At 62.2% G+C, this 25,003-nt stretch overlaps 1 protein-coding gene across 1 annotated transcript; it reads left to right on the forward strand.

Annotated features, from left to right (window-relative positions):
- The first annotated feature begins 1,094 nt into the window (after window positions 1-1,094).
- Window positions 1,095-23,998, forward strand: MAP1S (microtubule associated protein 1S). Its single transcript, XM_054013670.1, has 7 exons — window positions 1,095-1,232; window positions 8,740-8,841; window positions 14,479-14,561; window positions 14,909-15,049; window positions 16,173-19,536; window positions 20,397-20,614; window positions 21,593-23,998. The coding sequence occupies exons 4-7, from the start codon at window positions 14,990-14,992 to the stop codon at window positions 21,746-21,748; spliced, it is 3,798 nt and encodes a 1,265-aa protein (XP_053869645.1). The 5' UTR covers window positions 1,095-1,232; window positions 8,740-8,841; window positions 14,479-14,561; window positions 14,909-14,989; the 3' UTR covers window positions 21,749-23,998.
- The last annotated feature ends 1,005 nt before the right edge of the window (window positions 23,999-25,003 follow it).

A 25,003-nucleotide genomic window follows, 5' to 3' on the forward strand; every position in this document is an offset into this window, starting at 1 on the left:
TACTTGCCACCTAGACTTAAGTGCTTTTTATGGCAACACCGCAGGAGCAGCCCTGCTATCTCCCAAGTTCCCAGCCCTGATAGTCCCCAAACTCCAGCCCTGATGCCCCCCAGTCCCCAATGCCCCCCAGTCTCCATAAGTCCTGATGCCCCCGCTGCCCCCCATGCCCCTCAGGTCCCCCAAGCCCTGATGCCCCCCAGTCCCCAATGCCCCCCAGTCTCCATAAGTCCTGATGCCCCCGATGCCCCCCATGCCCCTCAGGTCCCCCAAGCCCTGATGCCCCCCAGTTCCCAATGCCCCCCAGTCTCCATAAGTCCTGATGCCCCCCATGCCCCTCAGGTCCCCCAAGCCCTGATGCCCCCCAGTTCCCAATGCCCCCCAGTCTCCATAAGTCCTGATGCCCCCCATGCCCCTCAGGTCCCCCAAGCCCTGATGCCCCCCAGTTCCCAATGCCCCCCAGTCTCCATAAGTCCTGATGCCCCCCATGCCCCTCAGGTCCCCCAAGCCCTGATGCCCCCCAGCCCCAATGCCTCCTGATCTTCCAGCCCTGATGCCCCCCAGTCTCCGTAAGTCCTGATGCCCCCCCATACCCCCTAAGCCCTGATGCCCCCTAGCCCCAATGCCCCCTGATCTCCCAGCCCCGATGTCCTCCAGTCTCCATAAGTCCTGATGCCTCCCGTACCTCATCCCAATGCCCCCCAGGTCCCCCAAGCCCTGATGCCCCCCAGCCCCAATGCCCCCAGACTCCATATGTCCTGATGCCCCCATACCCCATCCCAATGCCCCCCAGGTCCCCCAAGCCCTGATGCCCCCCGCCCTGAAGCCCCCCAGCCCCCAATCTATGCTGCCCCCATCCCCATCCCCTCTGGTCCCTGGGCTTTCCCCTCTGACACCCCCACCCCCATTGTCCCCTCCTAGTGGCCGGCCCCTTTAAGAGCCCCGCCCAGCCGGGCTCCCCTTCGTGCCCCCTGATTGGCCGGCGATGACATCAGCGGGGCGGGGTGTTCGCCGCGGTGACGTGAAAGCGGGAAGGGGCGGGGCCAGCCACCGCACGTCGTGCTGGAGCCCGAGCCGGAAGATGGCGGCGGCGGGAGCCGCCGAGCGCGCGAGCCGGGGGGAGGCGCCGCCCCGCGAGCCCGCCGGGCCCCGCCGCTACTCGCTGCTAGTGATCGTGGGCGGCGGCTGCCACCGGCCCGGCCTGCTGGGCGCCGTGCTGGCCGCGCTGGAGAGAGGTGAGCAGGGCCCCGCCCGCGCAGCGCCGTGCACCCCCCCCGCCGGGCCCGTGCAGCGCCGTGCACCCCTCGGCCGAGTGCCGCTGCAGCCCCGGGCAGCACGGGCCGAGGCGCTGCGGGCCCCATTCATCGCCCTGCTTGCACCCAGTGCACCGGTGCATGCAGCTCGTGTGTCCGGGACATTTCCCCGCCCTTCCCCCCCAGGTTTTCCCGGGCTCCCCCATGCACCGGTGCATGCAGCTCGTGTGTCCGGGACATCTCCCCGCCCTTCCCCCCGGCTTCCCCGGGGCTCCCCCATGCACCGGTGCATGCAGCCCCTGTGTCCGGGACATCTCCCCGCCCTTCCCCCCGGCTTTCCCGGGCTCCCCCATGCACCGGTGCATGCAGCCCCTGTGTCCGGGACATCTCCCCGCCCTTCCCCCCGGTTTTCCCCGGCTCCCCCATGCACCGGTGCATGCAGCTCGTGTGTCCGGGACATCTCCCCGCCCTTCCCCCCGGTTTTCCCGGGGCTCCCCCGTGCACCGGTGCATGCACCTCCTCTGTCCGGGACATCTCCCCGCCCTTCCCCCCGGTTTTCCCGGGGCTCCCCCATGCACCGGTGCATGCAGCTCGTGTGTCCGGGACATCTCCCCGCCCTTCCCCCCGGTTTTCCCGGGGCTCCCCCATGCACCGGTGCATGCAGCCCCTGTGTCCGGGACATCTCCCCGCCCTTCCCCCCGGCTTTCCCCATGCAGGCGCCTGTGGGAGGCGTTGATACTTCAGACTAGGTGGGGGAAGGGTGTGCAAAGTCCAGTTGTGGTGGTCTAGTGCAGCGCCCCCCCCCCCCAATTATTGCTTATGTTTAAAGGGAGTCTCTCCTATGGGGGGGGGCAGTTTATGGTGCTTTTAACATGGGTGGGGGTGACAGCGGGGCTGTCCCCAGCTCCGTGAATCCTGGACTCTTGTATTGCTTAGCGCTCCCTTTGCCTAGGTGTAGTCCCATCCCATTGCCCCCTCTCGACTTCTGGTTGCACCTGGGCATGGAGGCCCAGGGTGCGGAGTGTAGCAGCAGCAGACAAAGGTTGGGGGTGGCTTTGTTAACGCTGGGATGGGCTGGGACCCGTTTGCCACTCAAGAAATGAGAGCGGGGCGGGGGAGCATCCGACATGATGGATGGGGCAGCTGGCCGGCGCTGGGCCTCGGGAGAGCCGTCCGCCTGGAGAAGCTTGTCTGGCCTCGGGAAGCGCTCTGGAGCGCTGGTCTGTCGGGGTGTGTTCGGGCTCAGTGGGTCAGCGTGGTTTGAGGAAACGGCCAGCTGAAACTAGGAAGGGCTGAGTTGTAATGAGCCCTGCTTCAGAGCTTCCTCCAAGGACTTGCTGGGGACCTGCATTTACTGTTCCCGAGCCGGTGATGGAAACCGTCGCCTGGAGCGGGATGTCTGAACGTTGGCCGGCTGCGGGGGGTTCCGTGTTCTTAGCCTGGTACTGGCATTATGGTATTAATGGGGGGGGCTAGAGGTGCTGTGAGCACTGAGCTAGTGTCTCCTTCTGCCGGAGGGGCTTTCAAGGCCCGGAAGGGCACAAATTTGGAAGTGATCTTTTAAAAAAAAAAAACATTCATCCACCACGCGTGAACTGAGTAAGCAGCCTGAGAAGGCTAAAACTGTTACGTTGAGCAAGGTTTATGCAACTCTGCATTTTCTTGCCCCCCCCCCCCCCCCAATGTGTCTAATACCCTAATCTTGCACCATCTCCCTTTGGTTGGAAGATCGTTAACCGTTCCACAGACTGGGGGATGGTGGAGGAAAAATACCGATGGATTCGTTCCCTATGATGGGCATGAGGCCGGCCTGCTAAGCTGGTTTGTAAATCACTAGACGTGACGGGAGTGAAACAGGCTGCGTCTCTGTAATCCCCGCACAGTGGCTGTACAGGGGCCTGGGGTTTGTTGATGAGCTGGGGTTAGAATTCCTGACGCATTAGTGGCCTCAGGGAGCAAACCCACTCTCCTGGAGTGGGGAGAGGAGCCCGGTTGGCTAGTGTGACTGGCCAGCGTGGGACAGGAATGAACAGATGGCTGCTGTATAAGGGTGTACGGTAACTGGGGAGGCAGAAGGCAGAGAGACGCAGCGGCTGTCGTTCGCTTTCGGAACAGCGCTTCTAATGCAGCTGATGGCTGTACGTGCTGCCTCTTGAAGAGCAGACCGGGAAGGCGGCTGCGCTCCCATAGCCAGAGGGAACGCTCTTCTGTCTGGCTGAGCCTGGCGCGGCTGAGTCACTCCTGCAAGGTGCATGCCTCCAGGGGAAGCAAGCGTGCACCTGTCTTCCTTGGTGAACATCAAGGAACCTGTAACATGGTTGGAACCTGAAGGCACGTCTTTGGTGCTGCCTTTAAAGACGCTCCTGACCCCCCTCTGTTAACATCCCGTATGAGGCAGGCATGTCCCAGCCAGGCCTGCGGAGTGGCTCTGTTCTCCCCAGGAGGTGGCTGCCCAGATGTGTGGGAAGCTGCGAAGGACGAGTCGGGGCGCATGGACGGGCTTCTCACACGAGAGCGGAGACTGAACCGCAGGCCGTTACGGCTGCAAAGAACCGTCAGCATGTGGAGTGTATCGGAGCTTGGGGAGAACGTGAAGCAGTAGCTGAGGAGTGTTCATTTCGCCGAGGGCTGACTCAGAGGCCGTCGACAGTTAAAGCTGTAAGGAAGGGGGCAGAAGTGTCATTGTGAAGATTTCCACCAGCCGTCTGGGGCAGGGAGTGTGCAGCTATAAACCAAGGTTCATTGAACTCGCAGGGGAGGCTATGTGAGGGGGAATGCGGCTGGTTTCCTTTCCCCGAGGAGCCGCTCGGCGAGCGTCAGGAGTTCGGAAGCCCTGGGATAAAGCTGTCTGTGGGTAGCAGGGGCATCTGATCCTGTTGTCTTCGAGCTGACTCATCGGGAGCGTTCTGGAGCCAGTGACTGGAGGGAGTTGGGCTGTGACCCCTTCTGACCTTTCGTTTTCAAACCCGAATTGTAGAAGGATGTTACTCAGCCAGGGGTGGGGGGTCAGCTGAGGCATCAGCATGTGTCACCGGGTCCCAGTGTCTAAGAAATGCGGCAAATGCCATAGATGCTCTGACTCTGTGCGCCTAATTAAGCCTATTCCGGAGCGTAATTATCCTTTACTTAGAGTTTTTCCTTTGCAGCAGATTAAGCTCATCACCTCCCATCCTACCTTCAGTGGACATGGTGCACAGTTGATCACCATCATCTTTATAACAGCCCTTAGCTGTCTCCAGATATGTTATCCGGTCCCCCTTTGTCTTTGGGGTGAGCATATTGGACCTAGTCTCCCCACCACGCTGCCCCGGGGGCCCTGATCACCCTGCGTCTGACCCACACCTCAGAACTGTCCGAATTGCCCTGGACTTTTCCCCTGCTGGTGTCCTGTCTCCTGCCCAAGCGGACCAACAGGGTTCAAAAGCACTAGATAAGCTCATGGAGGATATGTCCATCAATGGCTATTAGCCAGGCTGGGCAGGGACGGTGTCTCTAGCCTCCGTTTGCCAGAAGCTGGAATAGGCGACAGGATGGATCACTTGATTCCCTGTTCTGTTCATTCCCTCTGGGACACCTGGCACTGGCCACTGTCGGAAGACAGGATACTGGGCTAGATGGACCTTTGGGCTGACCCAGTCTGGCAGATCCCCCTCCAGCCCTGTCTTCACTCAGCAAAATCCTCCCAGTGGGTTCTGTTCCCACACTAGAGGGGTGGGGGAGTCTGCTGCTTAGAGCAGGGGTCTGGGAGTCAGGGCCCCTGGGCTGTATTGCTGGCTTTGCCAGGAACTGACCTTCACATCCCAAGTGCCTGTCACTGCACATCCGTGCCTCGGTTTCCCTTCAGTGTACTAGTCTCCTGTGAAATCATCAACCTATTTACAAGCCTCGAGACTGAGTTCCGTGGACAGAAGTCGCAGGGACAGGGTTGGGGGCAGGCTCCTGATCTCGTCTCTGTTGCCAGCACACTGATACCACTCCTGGCTAGCATCGCGTCCTGTGCCGGCGGTCCAGCTGTCCCTCTCTTGGCCTGCTGGGCAGTCACCCGGCCCGCAGCCAGTAGCTCTAATGCAAACTTGGGGGGAAGCCTCTTAAGGTACTTAAAAGCCTGGGTGACCCGATTCGTGCTGGCTCTGTTCTTATCTGGCTTGCTGTGGATGTTCCTTTCCGTTTTCCAGGGCCCCATGATGAGCTCAGCCTCCAGCTGACACACTGCCCTGTCATGCAGGCCTCTCTCCTGACACCAAACAGGAAGCGAGCCACAAAGGGATCGTAGTCAAGTGGTGCGTACAGCCAAGGTGGCGACGGTTCCTGCCACGTTGGGCTGTTGCTACAGTCTGTCGGGGGGTTTCCTAGCATGTCGGCTGAGTTGACATAGCAGTGGGGAGAGTGTTTTGTTTTGCTGCTGAGAGTTTTGGGCCGGACGCTGTCCGAGCAAACTCTCCGCCTGGAATTCCGCTGGCGTTCTGCGGCCGGCTCATCCCCGGCTTGGGCAGGTCTTGGCAGCGTAAGCACTCATTGGGAAAGGCAGGGCAGTCCTGGTACTGGCCCCCAAGGGGCCTCTTCAGTCGCAGGTGCTGAATGAGGCAGCCTCGCTCGGCTGCCTTGTGCAGGAGATCGGAGCAGTTCCAGTGAGTCTCCGAGCAGTACGGAGCTGGGGGAGAAGAGAGATGGCAGGTCGGCTGGGTTGGTAAGTGCAGAGCCCCGCTGGATGGGGCCTGGCCTGCAGACTCTGCTCAAAGGAGGTGTGGGAGTCACTGCAAACGTCTAGAGCCAGTGCAGAGTGACTCTGCTTTGCAGCAGGGTGTGACTTGAATTGGTTGCAAGAGACCCAGGTTAACCAGTCAGTGCATGTGAGCAGGGACTAGTCAGTGACTCCAAATGCAGGTGAAGTGACACCCATCGCCACTGAGCTGTACTTAGCCACAGCTGGTCAGTGACAGCTTCCCTATACGGGGGGAGGGATAGCTCAGTGGTTTGAGCGTTGGCCTGCTAAACCCAGGGTTGTGAGTTCAATCCTTGAGGGGGCCATTTAGGGATCTGGGGCAAAAATCTGTCTGGGGATTGGTCCTGCTTTGAGCAGGGGGTTGGACTAGATACCTCCTGAGGTCCCTTCCAGCCCTGATATTCTATGATACTGCCCTGGTAGCATCCCTTAGCCCTGCTCAGCAAAGGGGGGGCTCCTTTGCAGAGGCCAAGGACTGAACGGGCCAAGGGCGCTGTGATGTGAACAGCTGTCCCAGGGGAGCTTGCCTGTGAGCACCTGAACTCCTCCCACGGGGGCCACCAAACAGCGCATGGTCACGACCGAGCATCTGCCCATCTGGGCCGAGGTTTGAACCTGTGACCACCAGGAAGGAAACCGAGGGACCATCTGCGAAAGTGACTCCAGCCTGGAACGCCGTTGGAGCTGGTTGGTTGGGCTCCCTTGCCACTCACGTCTCTAGTTCTGGGTTGCGAGGAAGAATCGGTTTGGGAATCTGACACGGGCAGCTGCAGGTTAGGGGGCAAGAGGCGCCCTGGGCTGGACTAGAGGGGAGGTCAGTGCAGACATGGAAGAGGCTGTGTCTTGTGCCAGCCAGCCCCGTAGTCTTGTGGCCGTGGGGGGCAGGAGGGAAGGCTAGAGGTGCCTTTGTTCACTACCTCTTTTCTGCCAGACAGGTTCTGCAGAGATACTGTCCCTCCAACTTCACCCCCGTTTCCTTCCCCTCCCTCCCTCGTCGCAGGCCCGTTAAACCAGGACAGCCTGCTAAAGGCCAGGCTCGCTGGGTTGCCTTTAGCAGCCTTGCTGCTGGGTTGCTGGGCATGGGCCCCTTCTCTCTCTGGCGAGGGTTCAGGGCAGCACTCGACTCCATGCTCCCTCGATCGGCACGGGGAGCTCCTGCTCCCTTGGCGCGGCGCTGACCTCCCCTCGTGAGGCTGGGAGCGGCTCTCGCTGCCCTGTCTCTCGCTAGCCTGGCCCCCGCGGGTGTCCGCGGGCCCTTTCCCTTTCCCTGGCCAAGCAGCAGAGGGAAACGGCCTGTTGTTGCCGCAGCCGGAAGCCCTTTCCTTCCCCCATGGCCGTTCGTAGTCCCTCAGACGTCCTTGTGTCTGTCCCAGGACACGTCCTGCCAGGTAGGAGGAAGGCTGAGGAACCTGCTGGTATTCAGCAGTTGGGGGGCCAGTGGCAGCAGCTTGTGCCCTGGGCTGGGGCAGCGTCGCGGAGCTGTCAGGGCGCCTGGATCACGCTGTAGTTTATTGAAGGAACTCTCGTCTCCTAGCAGCTGCTCATGTTTATAGGCTGCGCTTGCAGGGCTGGGCACTAGGCAGAAGAGGCGTGGGCCCTGCCTGGGAAGGCTTGCGCTTGCAGGTGGGAATGAGGACAGGGATGAGGCTGGGGGGAGGTTCAGCACAAGCCTTTAGTGCCACTCCCTCTGCTCAGCCCTGGAGGGCAGGCCTAGCACGGGAGCTGTGGCTTCTAGTCACTTTATTCCTCCCTCCCTCGCTTGCAGAAGTGATGGTAACTGCGTCGTATTGCCCAGTGTGCGTCTGCATTACCCCTTCCCCTCCCCGTGCGGCGGTGGGGGGGGGATGTGTGTCTCTGCCCGCACTGTGGGGCCGTTCTAATGCATGTGCTGTAACCTGGGCCTCCGGTCTGTCCCCGAGCCTTGGCTGTGAGCGGCTCGCGTGACCCTGAGGCCTTACGGTGCAGGGTCACATGCTCCTCCCTACGGTCCATTTTGTGCATTCCCTGTTACTTGCAATGAGGGGCAGCGACCCCTGGGTGAGCTCCCATCCCTGCTGCTCGGGCTGCTAGCTGGCACGGGGCGCGAAGAGCCCTGTAAGGCGTCAGGCTTCTCTCCGGCCGGGGCTGGGTGCAGCGTGTGCTGCTGGCAGAGGCTGTCGCAGGGGCCTGCGGTTGCTCTTCTGCCTGACGCGGATTGTTCCGCGAGGCCGTGCCGTGCTAGGGATTAAAGAGCCTGGGACGGGAGCTTGGTTCCCCCGACTTACCTGGCTGGTAACTGATCCTCCCCCCACATGCAGGAGCAGACCCCCCACTGGTGGCTCCCTGCTGACCCATCCCCTCCCAGTGTATTCCTCACCTGGGGCGGTTCTGCTGGTCCCGGTTCCCCTTCCCTGGCTGGTCCTGGCCTTGCAGCCGACGGGGCAAAGGGGGCCCTCGAGGGGACTGCTCCGGGGGCTTCGCTGTCCGTGCTGCTGGAGAGGAATCTGCCCTGCCAGCCAGGCACGTCCGCTCCCTCTCCCCTGGAGCCAGGTTCGTGCAGGGTCCCTGGTGCTTGCATTCCCCAGGGGTGAAGCCCTAGGAGCAGACAGATTGCTCACCTGTGTCAAGGCAGCCGGGGGGGGGAGGCTGGCGTCACCGCCAAGGTCAGCCCTGGGAATCCCTGCGGTGGCTGGTCTCTGTGAACCTGGTGCCTCTCCTGGCAGGGGCAGGGCAGGGTGGGCTCTGCACCCCTTTGAGAGCTGCGGGTGCTGATTGTTCTCTCCCCAGGAATCCGCTGCTGGGACATCGACCTCACCTCCTGCAACCTGGACGAGCAGCTGAAGCTGTTTGTGTCCCGGCACTCGGCCACCTTCTCCAGCATCGTGAAAGGTAAGGGCCATCTGCCAGGCCTCTCCCTTCTCCACCTGCCCAGCTGTGCATCCCCTAGTCCTCTGCTGTTGTGGGCTTGGCACCTCGCTGGAGATGGCTCCCTGCCTGCACAATGCAGCTTTCTGGTCCGGAATTCCCAGGGACTGTCCTGTCCCCGCACTCTGGGACACCCCGGGCTCCCCCCGGAGTATTTAAAGGAGCTCTCCAGGCTGCTTGGCCCAGAACTCGCCCTGCTCTGGGGGGAATCTATTGCAAGTCCAACTGATTGTCTGAACGTTGCTGGAGTGAGGCAGCAGCTCGGCTCCGAGCTGGCCCTGCTGTGGGGGGGGGGGAGGTTTCACAAACAGCCCCCCTGCTGTGGAAGCAGCATTGGGAATAACCTGTTTGGGGTACTCCAGTGCCCCCCAGTACCGCAGTATCTGAGCATCCCCCTGACTGCTCTTTGTGAGGCTGGGGGTGCATAGGACTAGTCCCCTTTGCTCAGGTTTTTGGGGGGGGGGGGGTTGTATGCCACTCAGATCCATGCTGTCTGCCCTTGACAAAGTGCTGGCTACGCCCACCAGGAGCAGATGGCAACGTGCGCCCTGACACATCCAGCGGCAGAAGCAGCATCTGGGAGCTCGTGTTCTGCTCTGCATCGGCAGAAACCTCGCGTGACCCCCTCCACGCATGCCCCTCCTGGCTCTTAGCAGTGTTTAATTCGTGTTGCAATCCGTATCTCAGCCCAGACTGCAGGGGGAAGCCAGGCCGCCCAGTGAGTTGGAAATAGACAGGGAGGCAGCACTGTCCTTCCTGCTGTGTGCGGAGGGGTCGCTCCGGGGGCTGCCGGTCAGCTGCAGACCCGGACCTTGCTCTCTCCTGATGGAGTTTTGCTGGGTTGGGCAAACATTTAGCCAGGGCTACAAAGCTGCTTTTATGCCGAGTTGCTTGCACTCTCCCTCAGCTGATGCCTCCGTCCCGGCCCCTCCAAGCAGACAAACGCGCTGATTCTTCCTGGGGAGCGGCTCTCAGAGGAGTTCCTGGGCCAGCGGCCCTCTCCATGTGCCTTCCCGTGAGGCCTCGTCACGCCCTGGCTGGCTCCTGGCTGCGTTGCCCCACCGCCTCCACTGCAGTGTCTAGACTCAGGCCGGCCCTCCCAGACCGAGGGACGGGCTTGTTCTGTCTAACTCGCTCGGAGTGGGACATCCTGACTCCCAGTCAAAACCATGCTGTAGCCAGATACTCCTTGGCTCATCTTGTGGTGGGGGGAACCGCTGGTTCACCACATCTGTGCCTAGACACAAGTGTTGGTGGTGGTAGTGGGGGGTGTCTCTGCTGCTCCCCTGTGTGGGGTTAACCCACTTTGGTACGCCCCCCCTTCTCTAAGGCTCCAGAGCAGGGGGCTCCTTGCATGAAGGTCTGAGCTCTCTGTTGCTTGTCAGGTATAGCTGGCTCCTGCAGACCATCCCCTTTCCAGGGGTGCTGAAGAGCTCGGGGACCCCGATGGGTGGAGCATGACATTGGCCTGGCTGCGCTTCCTCGTGTAATGCCCGGAGGCTGGCTGAGGGGAAGCCAGGCCTTGTGCTCCAGAGTGGGGAGAAGCTTGGCTGTCTGGGGGTGCTAGGCGCTGTACAGACAGAGCAGAGCCCCTTCCCCAAGGAGCTTAGAGAGGCCCCTGTGCCGGTAGCATCCCTCTCCTCTGGGACGGGTAGAGCAGAGGCACTGGTTGGGCTGGGTTCAAACGCTGTTGGCACCAGCTAGTGCTGCTGTTAGGGGTAAAACCCTCCCCCAGCCTCGGATACCAGTGGGGCGCCAGAGAGAGTGCATGGCCATGTGCCCCGTGTGGAGCCCAGGGAGAGCTCAGAACACCAGGGGAGCTCAGATTTCAGCTGCTCACGTGCAGTTCATCAGCACTATTGTCCATCTCGTGACCGCGGCGCAGGGAGAGGTGGCTCGTGGGCTAGCGCTGTGCGGCGTCGGTCCGGGAAGAGCAGCTGATCCCGTCTGAGGGGCTGGGGCTGAGCCAGTCATGCACAGGGGTACCGGCAGCCTACAGCCCAGGGCAGGGTCTCCTTGCTGGAACTCGAGTGCTGAGGGTTTTACGGGCCTCTCTCCAGAAGTGACCGGCCATCGGAGAGTAGAAACGTCTTCGTTCCCGACCAGCTCAGGCTGCCCTGTGTCTAAGGTAGCTGGGGCGTGGATGCAAGCGGCTGGAGGGAGAGCCCTTCCTTCGGCCTGTCTCTGGCAGTGGCTGGCCCTGGATGTGGTGGAGGAAGGTGGAAGAAATACCCTCCTGGGCTGGTGTCCCACATCTGCCTGTGTCTGGCTTGCTCGGGGATCTAATGGTCTGGCTTAAGCCCCAAAGCCATGAGGTTAAAATCCCTTCTGATGCTTCTGTCACAGCTCTAGGTGCCTTCGCCTTCCCTGGCTGTGAAATGGGCTCCCTGCAGCCAGCTCCACGGTCACAGTACTCTCCCTCCCAGCCAGGCGTCTCCGGCTAGACCAGCCTCTCCAGCTACTTTCCTTCTGGGTTCGTTTGTTCACTCTTCTAAACGAGCTCTCTGGAAACTGGGGCAGTTGCGCTCACAGAGGCCCCTTCTGTGCACGGGGCTGGGTAGCTCGGCGGCTTGGTAACCAGATAGGGAGCCGCTGACCCCCAGGCTGCTGGTTCAAAGGCGGCCCTGGCCAGCAGTAACTGAATCGCTGCTTGCCAACAGCTGCTCAGTGGCCTTGTGACATGGGTGTGGCGAGGGGTGTCCCGTTCCTGGTCCACGTGCTCGATCAGGCTTTGCTCTGGGGGAGGCCAAGGGTGGAAGGAACCATGGGCTGCTCGGGGGGCCTGCAGCTTCCAGCCCCGCTCAGGTTCTTGGGCCTGGACTGGGCAGTTTTTTGTTCTTATTTAACTGTGGGTTGGGGTGGGATGTCTCTAAATGGCTAGTGGCCCAGTACACCTGGACGGTGTTGTAAAGGTGCCACGTCCCAGGAAGGCTTAATCCCATTCCAGTGTGGGAATAGCCTCGGGTGTGAAACGCCCCCACGCCGATACAGCTGCGTCGGCACTGGGCGCTTGGGCTGGCTTCAGTTGGTCCAGCGTCCTAGTGTCTGAGCCCCGCAGCCCATCCCCCACCCTGGGGAGGCAGGGAAGTCACGCCCGCCCGTTGTACGGATGGGGAAAGCGAGGCAGTGACTTGCCCACGGCTAGTCTCTGGCAGAGCAGGGAATTGAACGTGGGTTTCAGAGTCCCAGGCCAGCCCTTAGCGATCCAGCTCCCCCGTTCTGTGGGGTACAGGCCTCCAGACCCCAAGGCACTCGGCCCAGCAGCCGGCTAGCTCCCAGAGAGGGAATTTAGCCGCCGATGGGCCCAGGCTTGGCAGGCTCGCGAATTCTTCATTCCTGGGTCTGAACTGCAGTAAACCGCTGGGCTCCCTGGCACCAACGCCCTGCGGTGCCCTGTGGCCTAATTGACCCTCTAACCTTCCTGCCCCCTGGATTGTAAATTGGCCTTCGTGGGCCTGGAGCCCCGTGAGCTGGGGCGTGCGGAGCAGATTGCTAGCAGCTCAACATGCTCTGGGTATACGCGGGGAGCTGGCTGCGCACCTGGCATTAAAGCCAATCCAGTTCCCTTCCTGGGGCACTAACATAGGAGACGTGCCCAGGGCCCCCCGTTGAGCCTCCTCCTCCCCCCCCCTTCACTAGGGGGCTGGGCTGCCGGCTCGTAGAGCAGTGGGAAAGTCTCCGTTCCTTTCCTCCACACTCAGCCTTGGTTCTCTGCCCCTTTGCTGCCCTCTAGCGATGGGCAGCGCAGCTGTCTGCATTAGATGGCGGCTGCATGGTGCCTGACTGCATGCCCGGGGAGGGTATTGGGAGCCTGCCTGCTCCAGCGAAAGGCACGGGCTCCCCAGGGACGCACGGTCCGAGCCCCGGCGCTGCGGACTAGAAGGCAGGCTGCAGCGTGGTGTGGGGCTGAGAGCAGACAGGGCCCCTGGCTGCAGCGTGGCCGAATGGTTGTCCTGCAATGCCCATGATGGGTAGCTGGGCCCTGCCAGAGAGCTCCCCGCCTGGGAACGCTGCGGCACAAGCTCCGGTTGGCAGGTGGGGTGAGCTGAGACCCATGCAGCTGCTGGCCGGGAGGGGCTCAGTGCCTTGGACCACCCCCAGCAAATAAAGGTGGAGTCTGCCCCCCCCCCCACGCCTGCAGGGAGGAGGTGGGGTTGAACTGACGGCCTCAGGAAAGCAGCTTCAGTCCTCTTGGCCTTCCTGAGCTGGGGCTGCCTCGTCCGGGCGCGGAGCAGGAAACGCCAGCGGCCGTGACGCTGCCCTCCAGCTGGGACTGCACGGGGCCAGCCCTGTGTGGCCCATGACTTTCCTCGCAGAGGGGAGAACAGCTCGGGCGTGCCTAGGGAGAGAGCTCCAAGCGTCTGTTCCCAACCCTGCACTGGACTGGCTGGGGCAAGTCGTCCAGCTGTTATGGGCCGGGCCGGGCCTGTCTTCCGGTGGGGTCAAAAGTTGTGTTCGTAGCTTAAAAACAATCCCTGTCTGGCTCCGGGGGCAGAACATGGGGGGGGGGGGGGGGTCCCCTCGTGGGCTGAGTCAGCCCCTCTGTTTCCTTCCTTCTCCGGCAGCGGAAGGGGCGGGGGGCGCCTCTCGTCCTTCGACTCAGCAGATCTGCTGGCCTCTGTGGTATCCGGGCTCATGGCTCCGCTTCCCAGCCAGCGGGGTCCTGCAGCGGCTGTGAGCCCGGCCTGGAACTCCTGCCTCAGCCTGGCTGAAAGGGGTGGGGAGGCTGGGAAGGGGGCAGCGGGGTCTGCGTATGGGCCTGAGTCCCCTGCCTGAGCAGGCTACCTGCTGCCGGCACGACTGGTCTTGCCTGGGGTTGGCTGGAGCTCGTGCCGGGCAAACTCCCCGTTGTACCTGGGTTCTGCGGTAGCTGCCGGTGTGCCGATCCCGTCCGGCACCTCTAGCTTTAGCTGGGATTGTGGGGTGTTCCATCAGGAGTTACGGGTACCCCATTCTCTGATGTTAGCCCATCCAGGGGCTGACTTGGATCGCCCCACTTCCCAGGTGGAGAAACTGAGGCACCGACTCAGCACCTTGCTGCAGGCTACTCAGAGCCAGGGACCCAACTCTCTTGGCTCCAGGGTCTCAGCCCCAAGACCAGCCTTCCTCTGCCCCTCCCTGCGTCCTGCCGTCTCTGCATTGCACTGCCTGACAGGTGTCTCCTTAGCCCGCCTTGGCTACTGTCTGGCCCAGGCATCTCCCTGAAACCCCACCTGGCTGTGCTCTCTGTGACGGGGTCCCAGAGGTACCGGGGGCAGTGCTGTGCCATTGCAGGGGGGAGCAGTGGCGCAGAAGGCAGGCGAACCGTGCACGCTCTGAACGGCCGCTTGGGTCAGCCAGGAGCTGCCTGGGGTTCCCTGCTCCGGGCCGGGTTGCGTACGTTGGGGCAGACCGTGCCAGCGGAGTGCTGCATGGCATGCTGCCAGTCTCCCCACTTGCTGAGCTCCCCTCTGGAGGCTCCTTGCTGCCTGGCCTGTGCCCTGGGCAGCCATCCTCTGTGCAGCGCTCGGGCCAGCCTGGCCCTTCCCTGGGGGGGGGGAAACCTGGGCATACCTTGGGGGAGCTGGGCTCTTAACGCCAAGGCCTCTTGTTCCCGGGCAGGTCAGCGGACCCTCCACCACCGGGGGGATGTCCTGGAGACACTGGTGCTGCTCAACCCTTCGGATAAGTCCCTGTGCGATGAGGTGAGCAGGTGGGGAGGGAACTGGGGTCCAATGGGGCCCTTACCATGTGGGGGGGGGGGGGGCAAGGAGGTGCAAGAGCACCCTGCGGGAGTGGGGCGGGGTTTGCATTCCCCTCCGTAATAGTCTCGTGTTCTGTCATCCTCCCCCTCTGTCGGGCCAGGCACCCTGCTGTCTCCCCAGCCCGAGCGCCCCACTCGGAGCAGCCTGCAGTCCAGGGCCCCAGCCCCCAGCGCTTGGTCTCGGCTCCATTGTGTGGCAGCAAAGATCCCCCTCGAGCTGGTGTAGGCCTGGGTGGCGGGGCTGGGGGTGGGTGGGGACACCCGAACTCAACCATTCTCCCTCCCCAGCTGCGGAACCTGATCACAGACGTGTCCCAGCACAAGCTGCTGGTGTTCGCCGGGCCCTGCGTGGAGGAGACCGGGGAGCTGATGCTGCAGACGGGCTGCTTCTCTCTGCGGGACTTCATCCAGATCTTCACGGACAAAGAGGTGTGTCCTGGCACAGTGCCCGTGATCCGCCCCTTGGCGGCTAACCCTCATGGCCGTCAGCCCCGGGCCAGGAAACGCCTGCCTTCAGGCAGCTCTGGCTCTCAGCAGGCCTGGGGGAGAGGCCTCTGTGATCCCGTTACTGTCTGATTCGGAGACACGCGTGTGTCTCTCCCAGCTCGGGGCTCGTGTGCACTTTCACCTCTGGCTGCTGGAGGAAACGCTGCAGAGTCTTGACACGGCGGCTGGCAGCGGAGGTGACTCCAGTGTGGTCCCCTCTGGACCCGGGTCACTTTTTTCTCACTAGCCCTTTGGATCGTGAGCCCCAGCTGGGCTGGCCGTAAGCTGACTGAATGTGCAGCTCCAGGCACCAGCAGCCCAGCCCTGTGGGAAGGGCGTGGGGCTGGCGGAGTCCGTCTCTAGTGGTGCTGATGGAGCAGTTTTCCATGGAGCTGGGTTGCTGCCCCCAGAGCTGCCCATATGGGGCCTCTTCACCCCCATCATCTAGCAGGTGTCGCAGCAGTTTGTCTGGCAAGCTCGGGTCCCCTTGCCGTGCATGGCGAAGGCTTTCCTTCCCCAGCAGCCCTGGAACTGCTCCCCCGTCCCAGGCCCACGCTTCTGCGCGAACGTGGCCTTGCTTAGTGATTGCAAGCTGTGAATCCCAGCAGCAGCCAGGTCTGCTCAGCTAGGAAGTGGAGGGCAGGGGGGGCGTTGATTGACCAGGTGCGGGGTGGGTGGGCTGCTGCACTCGGAGTTCGTGAGGCACGTTCCCAGAATGCAAAGGGAAGAGTCTGGGCTCGCAGTGATGCGCACCCCACTGCAGTCATCCGGTAGCACGGACCACGGGGGGGACGATGCTGAGGTGAGCAACGCTGCGGTGTCATGGCCGAGCCTGTTATGGGATGGCAGCCCTCCCAGGGCCTTCCCTGTACTGGTGAAGGAGGGCGGGGAGGGACTGTCCGGTGGCTGCCGACTGGCCTCACCCCTCTGGGAACTTGTGTCGAAGTCCAGGTTGGAGGTGGAGTGTCTGTCTAGCCCCTGGGATGACCTGCCGACAAGGGACAACTCAGCAGCCTGTCGTTGAACTCTGCCATGTGCTGGCATTGACCCTGGCTTGTCTCTCTAGGTCGGGGAGATGCTGAGCTCTGCAGACCCTTCGGCCAAGGCCAGCCTGACTGTCAGCTGCCCTGTCTTCGGGGAGTGGCAGGACTCCAGCCTGGAGCAGTACAACCTCCAGGACTTCATCGAGCTGCGGATCAACCCGGGCTGCGTGTTGCCGGAGATGGAGGGGCTGCAGGAGTTCGTGGAATACCTCTCGGAGTCCCTGGAGCCGCAGTCCCCCTTCGACCTCCTGGAGCCCCCGACCATGGTGGGCTTCCTGAAGCTCTCCAAGCCCTGCTGCTACGTCTTCCCCGGCGGGAGGGGGGACACGGCCTTCTTTGCCGTCAACGGGTTCAACGTCCTGGTGAATGGAGGCTCCAACCCCAAATCCTCCTTCTGGAAACTGGTGCGCCACCTGGACCGGATCGACTCCATCCTGGTGACGCACATCGGCACGGACAGCCTGCCGGGGGTCAACAGCCTGCTGCAGAGGAAGGTCGCTGAGCTGGAGGAAGACCCCTCCTCGCAGGGTTCCCAGAGCAACGGGGACTGGGTGAAGAACCTCATCTCCCCCGAGCTGGGAGTCGTGTTCCTCAACGCCTCCGAGAAGCTGAAGGGTATTGAGGGGAACTCCAGGGTGCTGAAGAGCTGTGACGAAGCCAGCCTGACCCTACGCTACCTGGAGAAGCTGGGGGTCAGGCCCAACTTGCTCTGCAGGGACAGTGGCCCCAAGGTGGAGCCCACAGTGCTGTTCCAAAAGATGGGCGTTGGCAGGCTGGACATGTACGTGCTGAACCCGGTGCGGGGCACCAAGGAGCTGGACTTCCTGCTGCAGCACTGGTCCGGCAACGGCCACCCCAGCGAGCAGGAGCTGCCCTTGCAGTGCCTGACCTCCGTCTGCGCCCTGCTGGTCTGGCATCCCGCCAGCCCTTTGGAGAAGATCATCCGGGTCCTGTTCCCAGGCTGCACCCCGCAGGGCAGGATCCTGGAGGGGCTGCAGAAGGTGAAGCACCTGGAGTTCCTGAAGCGCCCCGTGGTCACTGAGAAGGACTTGAAGGCGCAGGCCGCTCTCCATCCCGAGAAGCCGCTCACGCCAAAGAGGGCGGAAAGCAAGGAGAGCCTCAAGTCGGCGTCCAAGGAGAGCCTCCGGTCTGCTTCCAGACTGAGCCTGGTGGAGGCCGGGCCCCCGGCTCCCAAGGAGAAAGCCCTCAAGGCTGAGAAGAAGGAGGTGAAGCCAGCTCCCAAGGAAAAGGCCAGAGGGCCGGGCGAGGTGGCCAAGGCAGGGCCAGAGGAGGAGAGAGCCAAGGACCCCAGAGCCAAGCCTGACTCTTCAGCTGAGAAGCTCAAGCCAGATGTGAGGCTGAAGCTTAGCAAGGAGAAGGCCCCACCCAAGAAAGAGCCCCTGCCCCAGGAGGCGAGGAAGGAGGAGAAGAGGCCTCTGAAGAAGGAAGATGGTACTGAGGGGAAGGCGGACGGCAGGAAGGAGGTGAAGGCCCTGAAGAGGGACGGGAAAGCCGAGTTGCTGCGGAAGGATGCCAAGGAGAGCAAGGCTGAGGGGAAGGCCGCAAAGCCCCCTGCCCGCAAACTGCCCGGGCCGGAGCCCCGCAAGCTGGCCCTCAGGGCAGGGAGCCTTAAGAAATCCACTCTCAAGAAGGAGCCGGAGAAGCCCAAGGCCAAAGCGGCCAAGGAGGCAGGTGCGGCCAGCAAGGAGCCCCCGAGCCCCGGGGCTGGTGCGTCAGAAGGCTCCAAGTCGCTGTCCCTGGAGGCCCTGACGCGGGAGGCGGCGTGGGTGGGTGCTGAGGCTGGGCGGAAGGAGGAGTTGACAGATGAGGGGATCACCACGGCAGACAGCGAGCTGGAGCCGTCCCCGCTGGAGAACGGGGAGGCTGGGCAGTGCGCTGGCACTGAGGGCCTAGCTGGCTGTGCCGGGCTGGGGCCCACGGACTGCCAGGAGAACGGCGTCGACCCAGAGGAGCTGGACAGCCCCCAGCGGTTCCGGTACCTAGAGACCAGCCCGCTCAAAGCCATCTGGCCCCCTTCTCCCCTCGCCAAGACCCCCAAGAGCGACCGCAGCGTGGACTTTGACCTGACGCCCACGGGGCTTCTCAACCACTGCCAGGAGGGCGCCGAGGACCCATGTGGCAGCTCTGAGGAGAAGACCCTGGAGATGATGTCCCCCTCTAGCTCGGCGCCGGCCAGCGCCGGACACACCCCATTCCACCAGTCCCCGGTGGAGGACGCAGTCATGGTAGAGGAGCCAGCGTCGGGCCCCAATGACAACAAACAGTTCAACTCCTGCCGTTCCTCCCACGACAGCTCCAGCTCCTCCCAGGAGAAGCAGGCGGGCTGCTTGTCCCTCAGCCCCTTCAAGGATGAGCTCCCCGATGTCTCGCCCACCATCACCACCCCCTCCCTGCCGGCTGAGGTGGGCTCCCCCCATTCCACTGAGGTGGACGAGTCACTGTCAGTCTCCTTCGAGCAGGTGCTGCCCCCGGTGAGTGAGTCGCCCCAAGAGGAGCTGAACCAGCCACAGGGGGGCGGGCTGACCCCAGAGTCAGACGCCTCGGTGGGTAAAGGCGGGATGTCCCTGCCCCTCCGGCCCTGCCACCATGCTCAGCGGCTGGACAGTGATGGGGCAGACGGGCTGCGCCGGCATGGGCGTCGCTCCGACTCCCCCCACGACGTGGACCTGTGTCTGGTATCGCCCTGCGAGTTTGAGCACCCCAAGTCTGAGCGCCCCCCCTCCCTCAATGTCAGTCCCCGGGACCTGTCCAATGACAGCGATCTCTCCCAGGAGTTGGCCAAGCCCCTGGCCCAGAGGAGAGGTCAGAGGAGCCAGGGCCGCCGGCTGCAGCCACTGCCAGGCGCCGAGACCCCCCCCACCTCTGGGAGCGAGTCCCTCCCCACGCTCTCCGACTCGGACATCCCTCCTGCCACCGAGGACTGCCCCTCCATCACGGCTGACGGTGGGCTGGATTCAGACGAGGAGTCGGAGCCCCTGGCCAGAGTCCCTTCCCGGGCCAGAGACCCTCCTCCAGGCCCCCTGAAAGACCCCTGCCCCCTCCCTGCCCAGCCTGGCATCTGCATGGTGGATCCAGAGGCCCTGCCCACGGAGCAGGCCCGTGCGGGGAAGAAGGAGCCCGCCGGCAAGGTGAAGAGGACTCCTTCCCGCCTGGGCTCTGCCCCTGTGTCCCAGAAGGCCGAAACCCCCAAACACTCGACCCTGGGCAGCAAGGCCAGAGGCCCCCCGGGCTCAGCAGACAAGGCCAGGACGCTTCCCCTAGCCAAGGGCCCACGCCTCGGGGCTGGCGGGGACACCAGAGCTTCGCTCACGAGCCGCAGCGCTGGGGCTAGGCCGCTCTCGGGAGCCGGCAGATCATCTCCCGCAGGTAAATGGGAGTGGGGATGGGGTGTAGAGTCCAGCTGATCCCAGGCCAGGAGCAGGGCCTGTCCCTCCCATGCTAACCCAGCCCCAGGCCGGGGGGTGGAGGATATATGGGGCCTTGCAGCCCAGGGCGCTCTGTGGCCTGTGGCAGGAGTGCAGGAGTTGGGTTGCTGGTGGTGCCCATGGCGCCACCAGAGTTCCCACGTGCCAGGTGGGAGCTGCTCTGGCTCCGGGGGAGTGCACCACGGAGACTGGGCTGGCCCTGGCCCTTCGGGGCTGAGTCGAAGCACATGAGCCTGGCAGTGAGGGGGGCCTTGGCCAGCTGGGTGGTCTGGATCCTGGGAGATCCTGCAGCGCGTAGGAACTGAAAGGCTGCTGAATCCGAATCCCAAGTGACTCGGACCCCGGATGTGTGGATTCCAGAAGAGCCTCTTGGTGTATTGCAGATCCGGCCTCCTAGCCCAGGGAGCCAGTGACCCTCCCGGGCGCAGCCAGATGCAGTGACCGTCCCTAATAGCAAAGGGCGCGAGAGGCTGGATTTAAAATAGTTAAAGCTCCAGTAAAGAGACAGGGCCGGGAGCGCCCCAGCAGCTGAGCAGGTGTACGAGAGGGAACCTGGGATCCTGGATCGAAGGTGTTCAGTGACTGGCTATTGTTGGGTGTCCCAACGGGAGATGCCTGGGTGGGGCACTCAGTACTGGGCACAAACTGAGCCCTTCTGCAGTGTCTGAAATCAAGGCTCCCAAAAATCACCGATCGTACTCCAGTAGTGGGGCCCTTGTGTACCAGGCCGCCTGGCGTTCCCTGCTGGAGCCCCGGCCATGCCCCCTGTGTCTAAAAGGCCCCCCCGTCTTGCAATTTCAGGCTCCAAAGCCCTTTCTCCCCCCGAGCCGCCGATCTACTTGGATCTGGCCTACATCCCCGGCTCCTGGAGCGCCAGGACGGTGGACGAGGAGTTCTTCCGGCGGATCCGCTCCCTCTGCTACGTCATCAGCGGAGACGACCATGTCAAAGAGGGCGTCATGCGACCCATCCTGGACGCGCTGCTGTCGGGCAAACATCACTGGGGGAGCGATGTCCAGGTGGGGCTCGGCGGGACGACAGCAGGGGGCAGCATTGCGCATGGCCAGGCAGGCGTGGGGGGGCCGCATTGGGGTCTCAGGTAACCATATCCCTGCCCCATGCTCCAACCCCGAGCCCTCCGCTGTGGTGGGGGATTTCTGCCTCCTGCCTGGAGCAGGACCCAGGAGTGGTGTGGATGCTGCTGGCCTCCTTCCCCGCAGTCCTGTGAGGAGAACCTGCTCCCCCATTGGCCGGATCCAAGCAGTCCCCGGTGTGTATCGTTCGGGGCGTCCGGCTCAGCCGGGGGTGTTGCGGGGGGGAGGAGGGAATTGGCGGAGGCCACCAAGGAGCTGGACTCTGGCCTGGTCTGAACAGCAGAGTTATGCCGGCGTAGCTGTCGGCGAGGAGTGGGGGGGAATCACCCCGTGCCAGAGCAGCTGCCCTGACAACCCCACAGCACAGAGGCCCTCGGGGGGACAGCTGTGTCTGTCGGCTCGGTGGGGGCTCGGCCGCGTAGCCGTGGCTTGGAGCAGGGGTGGCTGGGTTTTCCTGAGGCAGGAGGGGCCCTGACCTTTGAACTGGGAACTCTGACCTCATCTGGGGGATGGTCACTGGTGTGCCTCCATGTCCCTGTTTGGCACAAGTGGTGGCAGCTGAGGGCAGGGTGGCTCTGAGCTGGCACGTGGTGAGGCTGTGTCCGTATTTCGAGGAAGGCAGAACCTCCCCTCGCTCCGGCCTCCGTCTGCCCCACCAGCGTGTCTAACACAGCACCGCCCCCTCCCCAGTTGAGATCAGAGCCCCGTGGGCCGGGCGCTGCACAGACACACCGCAACGAGCTGGGATCTGGAATAGACGGGACAAAGGATGGGAGGGGAAACCGGCAGAGATGTGACATGCCCTCAGCAGGGCAGTGGCAGAGCCTGGAAATAGAAGCCGTCAGGGCCAGCCCCACTAGACCCTGCTGCCTCTGAGTGACTGTATCAAATTGGTCTCCTCAGGTGACCCTGATCCCAACCTTTGATTCGCTGGTGATGCACGAATGGTACCAGGAAACCCATGAGCGCCAGCAGGAGCTGGGCATCACGGTGCTGGGCAGCAACAGTACGGTGGCCATGCAGGACGAGACCTTCCCAGCATGCAAAGTGGAGTTCTGAAGGCGGCCCGCGTTAACCCTTTCCAGCCAGACTTGGAGGAAGTGCTTTGGACCTTGCAGAGGGGAGATTGCAACCCACAGGAAGCGGGGGGGGGCGGGGGAGGGCTTCCCCCTGCAGGACTTGCCGAGGCCCCATTGGCCACGGGTGATTGGGAAGAGGCGCTATAAGATTGGAATGAGCTCTCCATGGCTGCTCCCTGCAGGAGGGGAGGAGTGGGAAGGAATCTCCCCTGGACTAGAAAGGGTTACGCTGAGCACTCCTCTCCTGTCTTGTGCGCCACAGTCACTCACCGTCTGGTTATTGCATGCACACAGGCCCCAGCCTCGTGCTCTGCATCCCCACGGGGCGGGCTGGATCACAGATTGACAGGGTCCGTAATCCCCATTGCTGGGCTGGGGGCCGAAGCCTGCTACGGGATAGCTGCTCCTCACCGCCCTCCCCAGCCCAGCCACTACCCCCAGCCTCTGCGTAGGGAGTCGCACAGCCCTTTTCTCTTTGCCCTAGTGATGGGAGCAGGGGACCACTCTGCCCTCCCTGATGTCAAGCAGGGACCTTACCTCGGTCAGGTAATGCAGCAAGGGCCACCTCGCTGCAGCATTGCCCTGGGGCTCCTACGGGCAGCCTGAGCTGGGGCTCCGATCGCTGGTGGCATCCAGTCGCTTCCCTGCTGAGGGACTGCCCCTTGGAGTCCCAGCCTCTGGCTGATGGCACAAGTGAAACGAGTTTGCGAGTCATACACCCCAGTGATGCCACTGCCAGCTTGGCCATGTGCCAGGAAGGGGGGCTGCTATACTGGGGGGTAGTGTGGGGGGGCTGTATCCCAGTTTAGTGCCCTTCCCCCAGCTGCTATTAGTTTTGGGGGGTACAAAAAGGAGTTTAAAGTCCCAACTGTCCTGTTGCTCCTGCAGAGATGCCAGATTCCCAGGTAGACACAATCTCTCTGCCCCAGATTAAGGGAGGTTGGAGTGGGGGGTTTGGAAGCTGAAATTTGTTGGGGGATGAGGGAGGCTGGACTGGGCTGAAGGCTTCCTGCATTCCAAAGCAATGGAGCCTGGAGTGGGTGCTCCCTGGGTGGGTTGCAGAATGGTGGGCCCCCCCTGCTAGAGCTTTCCCATGCCAGCCCAGCCTCCCTCAGCTGGTGGGGGTGGTTGGGCTGGCAACCCCAGCCCTGCCCCACCCCATGTTGGACCTCAGAAGCACTAATGTTGCTGTAAATGTTTTAAAGCCAAATTTCATGAGCGGTTTGAAAGTTCATGTGAAGCGTGATCGCTGGGAGCAATGAGGGCTGGGGGGAGGGAGGGAGTGTCTCCTGGGGAGGAGGGGAATTGTAGTTCTCATGACCCCCCCTCCCCTTTTCTCCAGTCCCTATGTCAAAACTGACGGGGAAGGGGGGCTCCCGACTTCCGCTAACCTCCCCCTTCTGCAAACCCTGCCGCTTCTGTCTCCCACGCCTTGCATCCCTGCTGCTGACCCCAGCCCTCTGCATAGGCCAAGCAGATCTCTTGGGGCACTGCTGGGCATGAAACCTGCTGGGGGCCTGAATCCCCAGCCACGTTCCAGCTTCTCCACGGCTTTCGCCTCTTTCTTTTTCTCTAACTCATCTTGAAGAACAAGTTTGGGGAGAGAATGTGACACTAACCTGTTCTGTAAGTTTGCAACTTACCTTTTTTTGTAACTTTTTTTTTTAAATGAAGAAAAAAACCAAAACTGTTACACACAGAAGGTTCTTATTTATCTGATGGCCACTGTGAGGCACCAGTATGCCCACCAGGCGAGCTGCTGGGAAGGGAGGGCTCCCCAGCCCCCCCAGATTTCATCCCCTCTTGTATCCATGGCAGAAGGGTTTAATCCTGTTCTCAGTACTCGCCTGGCTGGGCTTGGAGGCCTTTTTACATTTGATTGTATTGTACTACGTGTCTAGGAGATGTTTGGGGGGTGGGTGGGGAAAGGGGAATTGAATGTTTCACCTTTTAGTGCTTTATATATTTTCTTAGCTAGAAGATGTTTTTAAAGTGGGTGTGAGGGAGGGAGCTCAGAGCTTGACCCACCTCCTCATGGCTCAAAACCTGGGGGCGTGGGGGGTGGTAGCCACCTGTTTCTCTGCCCCCTTGTGACTCTTCTCCCAGGCCAGGGCAGTGGGTGGGTTTGCTAGAGGTTTAGGCACCGACACACACGCCATGATGTTGCACACACGATGTGATGGTTTGGTAAATGTATTGAACAAGCATTAAAGAGACACTAGCCCAACAAATCGCCGTGTGCTCTGTGGCTTCCTAGCAGGGCCGGGCGGCCTTGGTTCCAAATGCACCATAAGGGGGAGGCAGTGGGGTGTGCAGGGGTTCTTGGAGCAAGACCCAGGGGTGGCCAGTGAAAGTTCAGGGGCTGATCTGCCCAAGAACTCAAACTGGTGCAACAGCCCACAGCTATTCACACAGGCTTTTGCACCAGTTTTCATCGATGGAAATTCCTGCCTCAGGCTCTGGGGGTGCAGCTCTCACATCACCAAGCCCCCCTCCCTGGGCAAAGCCAGGGAAGTGCAGACATCAAGCTGGGGCCTTCAGGCCAGACCCTGATGGAATTGGCCTGTGCTTCGCAGCCTCGGCAGAGGGGGACGATTGATTGAATTAGCCTTGGCAACTGCCCTCCGATCTAACTATTCCAAGCCACAAGGTAAGGACCCCGGGTAGGGCCAGGGCCGGGTAAGCACTGCTAACAGCAGCCTGTACCATGCAGCTGCCAGAGATAGCTATTGGTGCTAGACTCACCCTGGGTACTTCTACAGTGAAAATGCAACAGCTGCACTGCTGTACCCCTCAGTGTATCTGCTCACTGCAGGGGTTCTCCCGTCCCTGTAAACTAATCCACCTCCCCAAGGGGCAGGAGCTCTAGGCTGCTGGAAGGCTTCTTTCATCAGCGGAGCGCTGTCTACACCACAGCATGGTTGTGGATTTCCCCCCCCACGCCTTGAGGCTGCGTCTCCACCAGCGCTTGAGGTGTAACTCCCGGCTTGGTGGTGAGAGCACGCTAAACCCCGCAGTGTCATGCTGCCGGGGCCTGTGCTGGGAGGGGCTAGCGACCCCGTCTGTGCCTAGGGTTCAGCCGGTCGCACTGGGGGCTACCTCTGCCCAGCCGTTTGTGCTGCAGCGGCTCGGCTGTTTGCAGCAGGTTAGTGCTGATGGGGCTGAAACTTGCACCTCCTGCTCCCGGGGAGATGGATTTTAGCGGCTGCACCCAGAGCTCCCTTGGGCAGGGCAG

This window comes from Malaclemys terrapin, chromosome 24 (assembly GCF_027887155.1).
Source record: "Malaclemys terrapin pileata isolate rMalTer1 chromosome 24, rMalTer1.hap1, whole genome shotgun sequence".
Lineage (NCBI taxonomy): Eukaryota > Metazoa > Chordata > Testudines > Emydidae > Malaclemys > Malaclemys terrapin.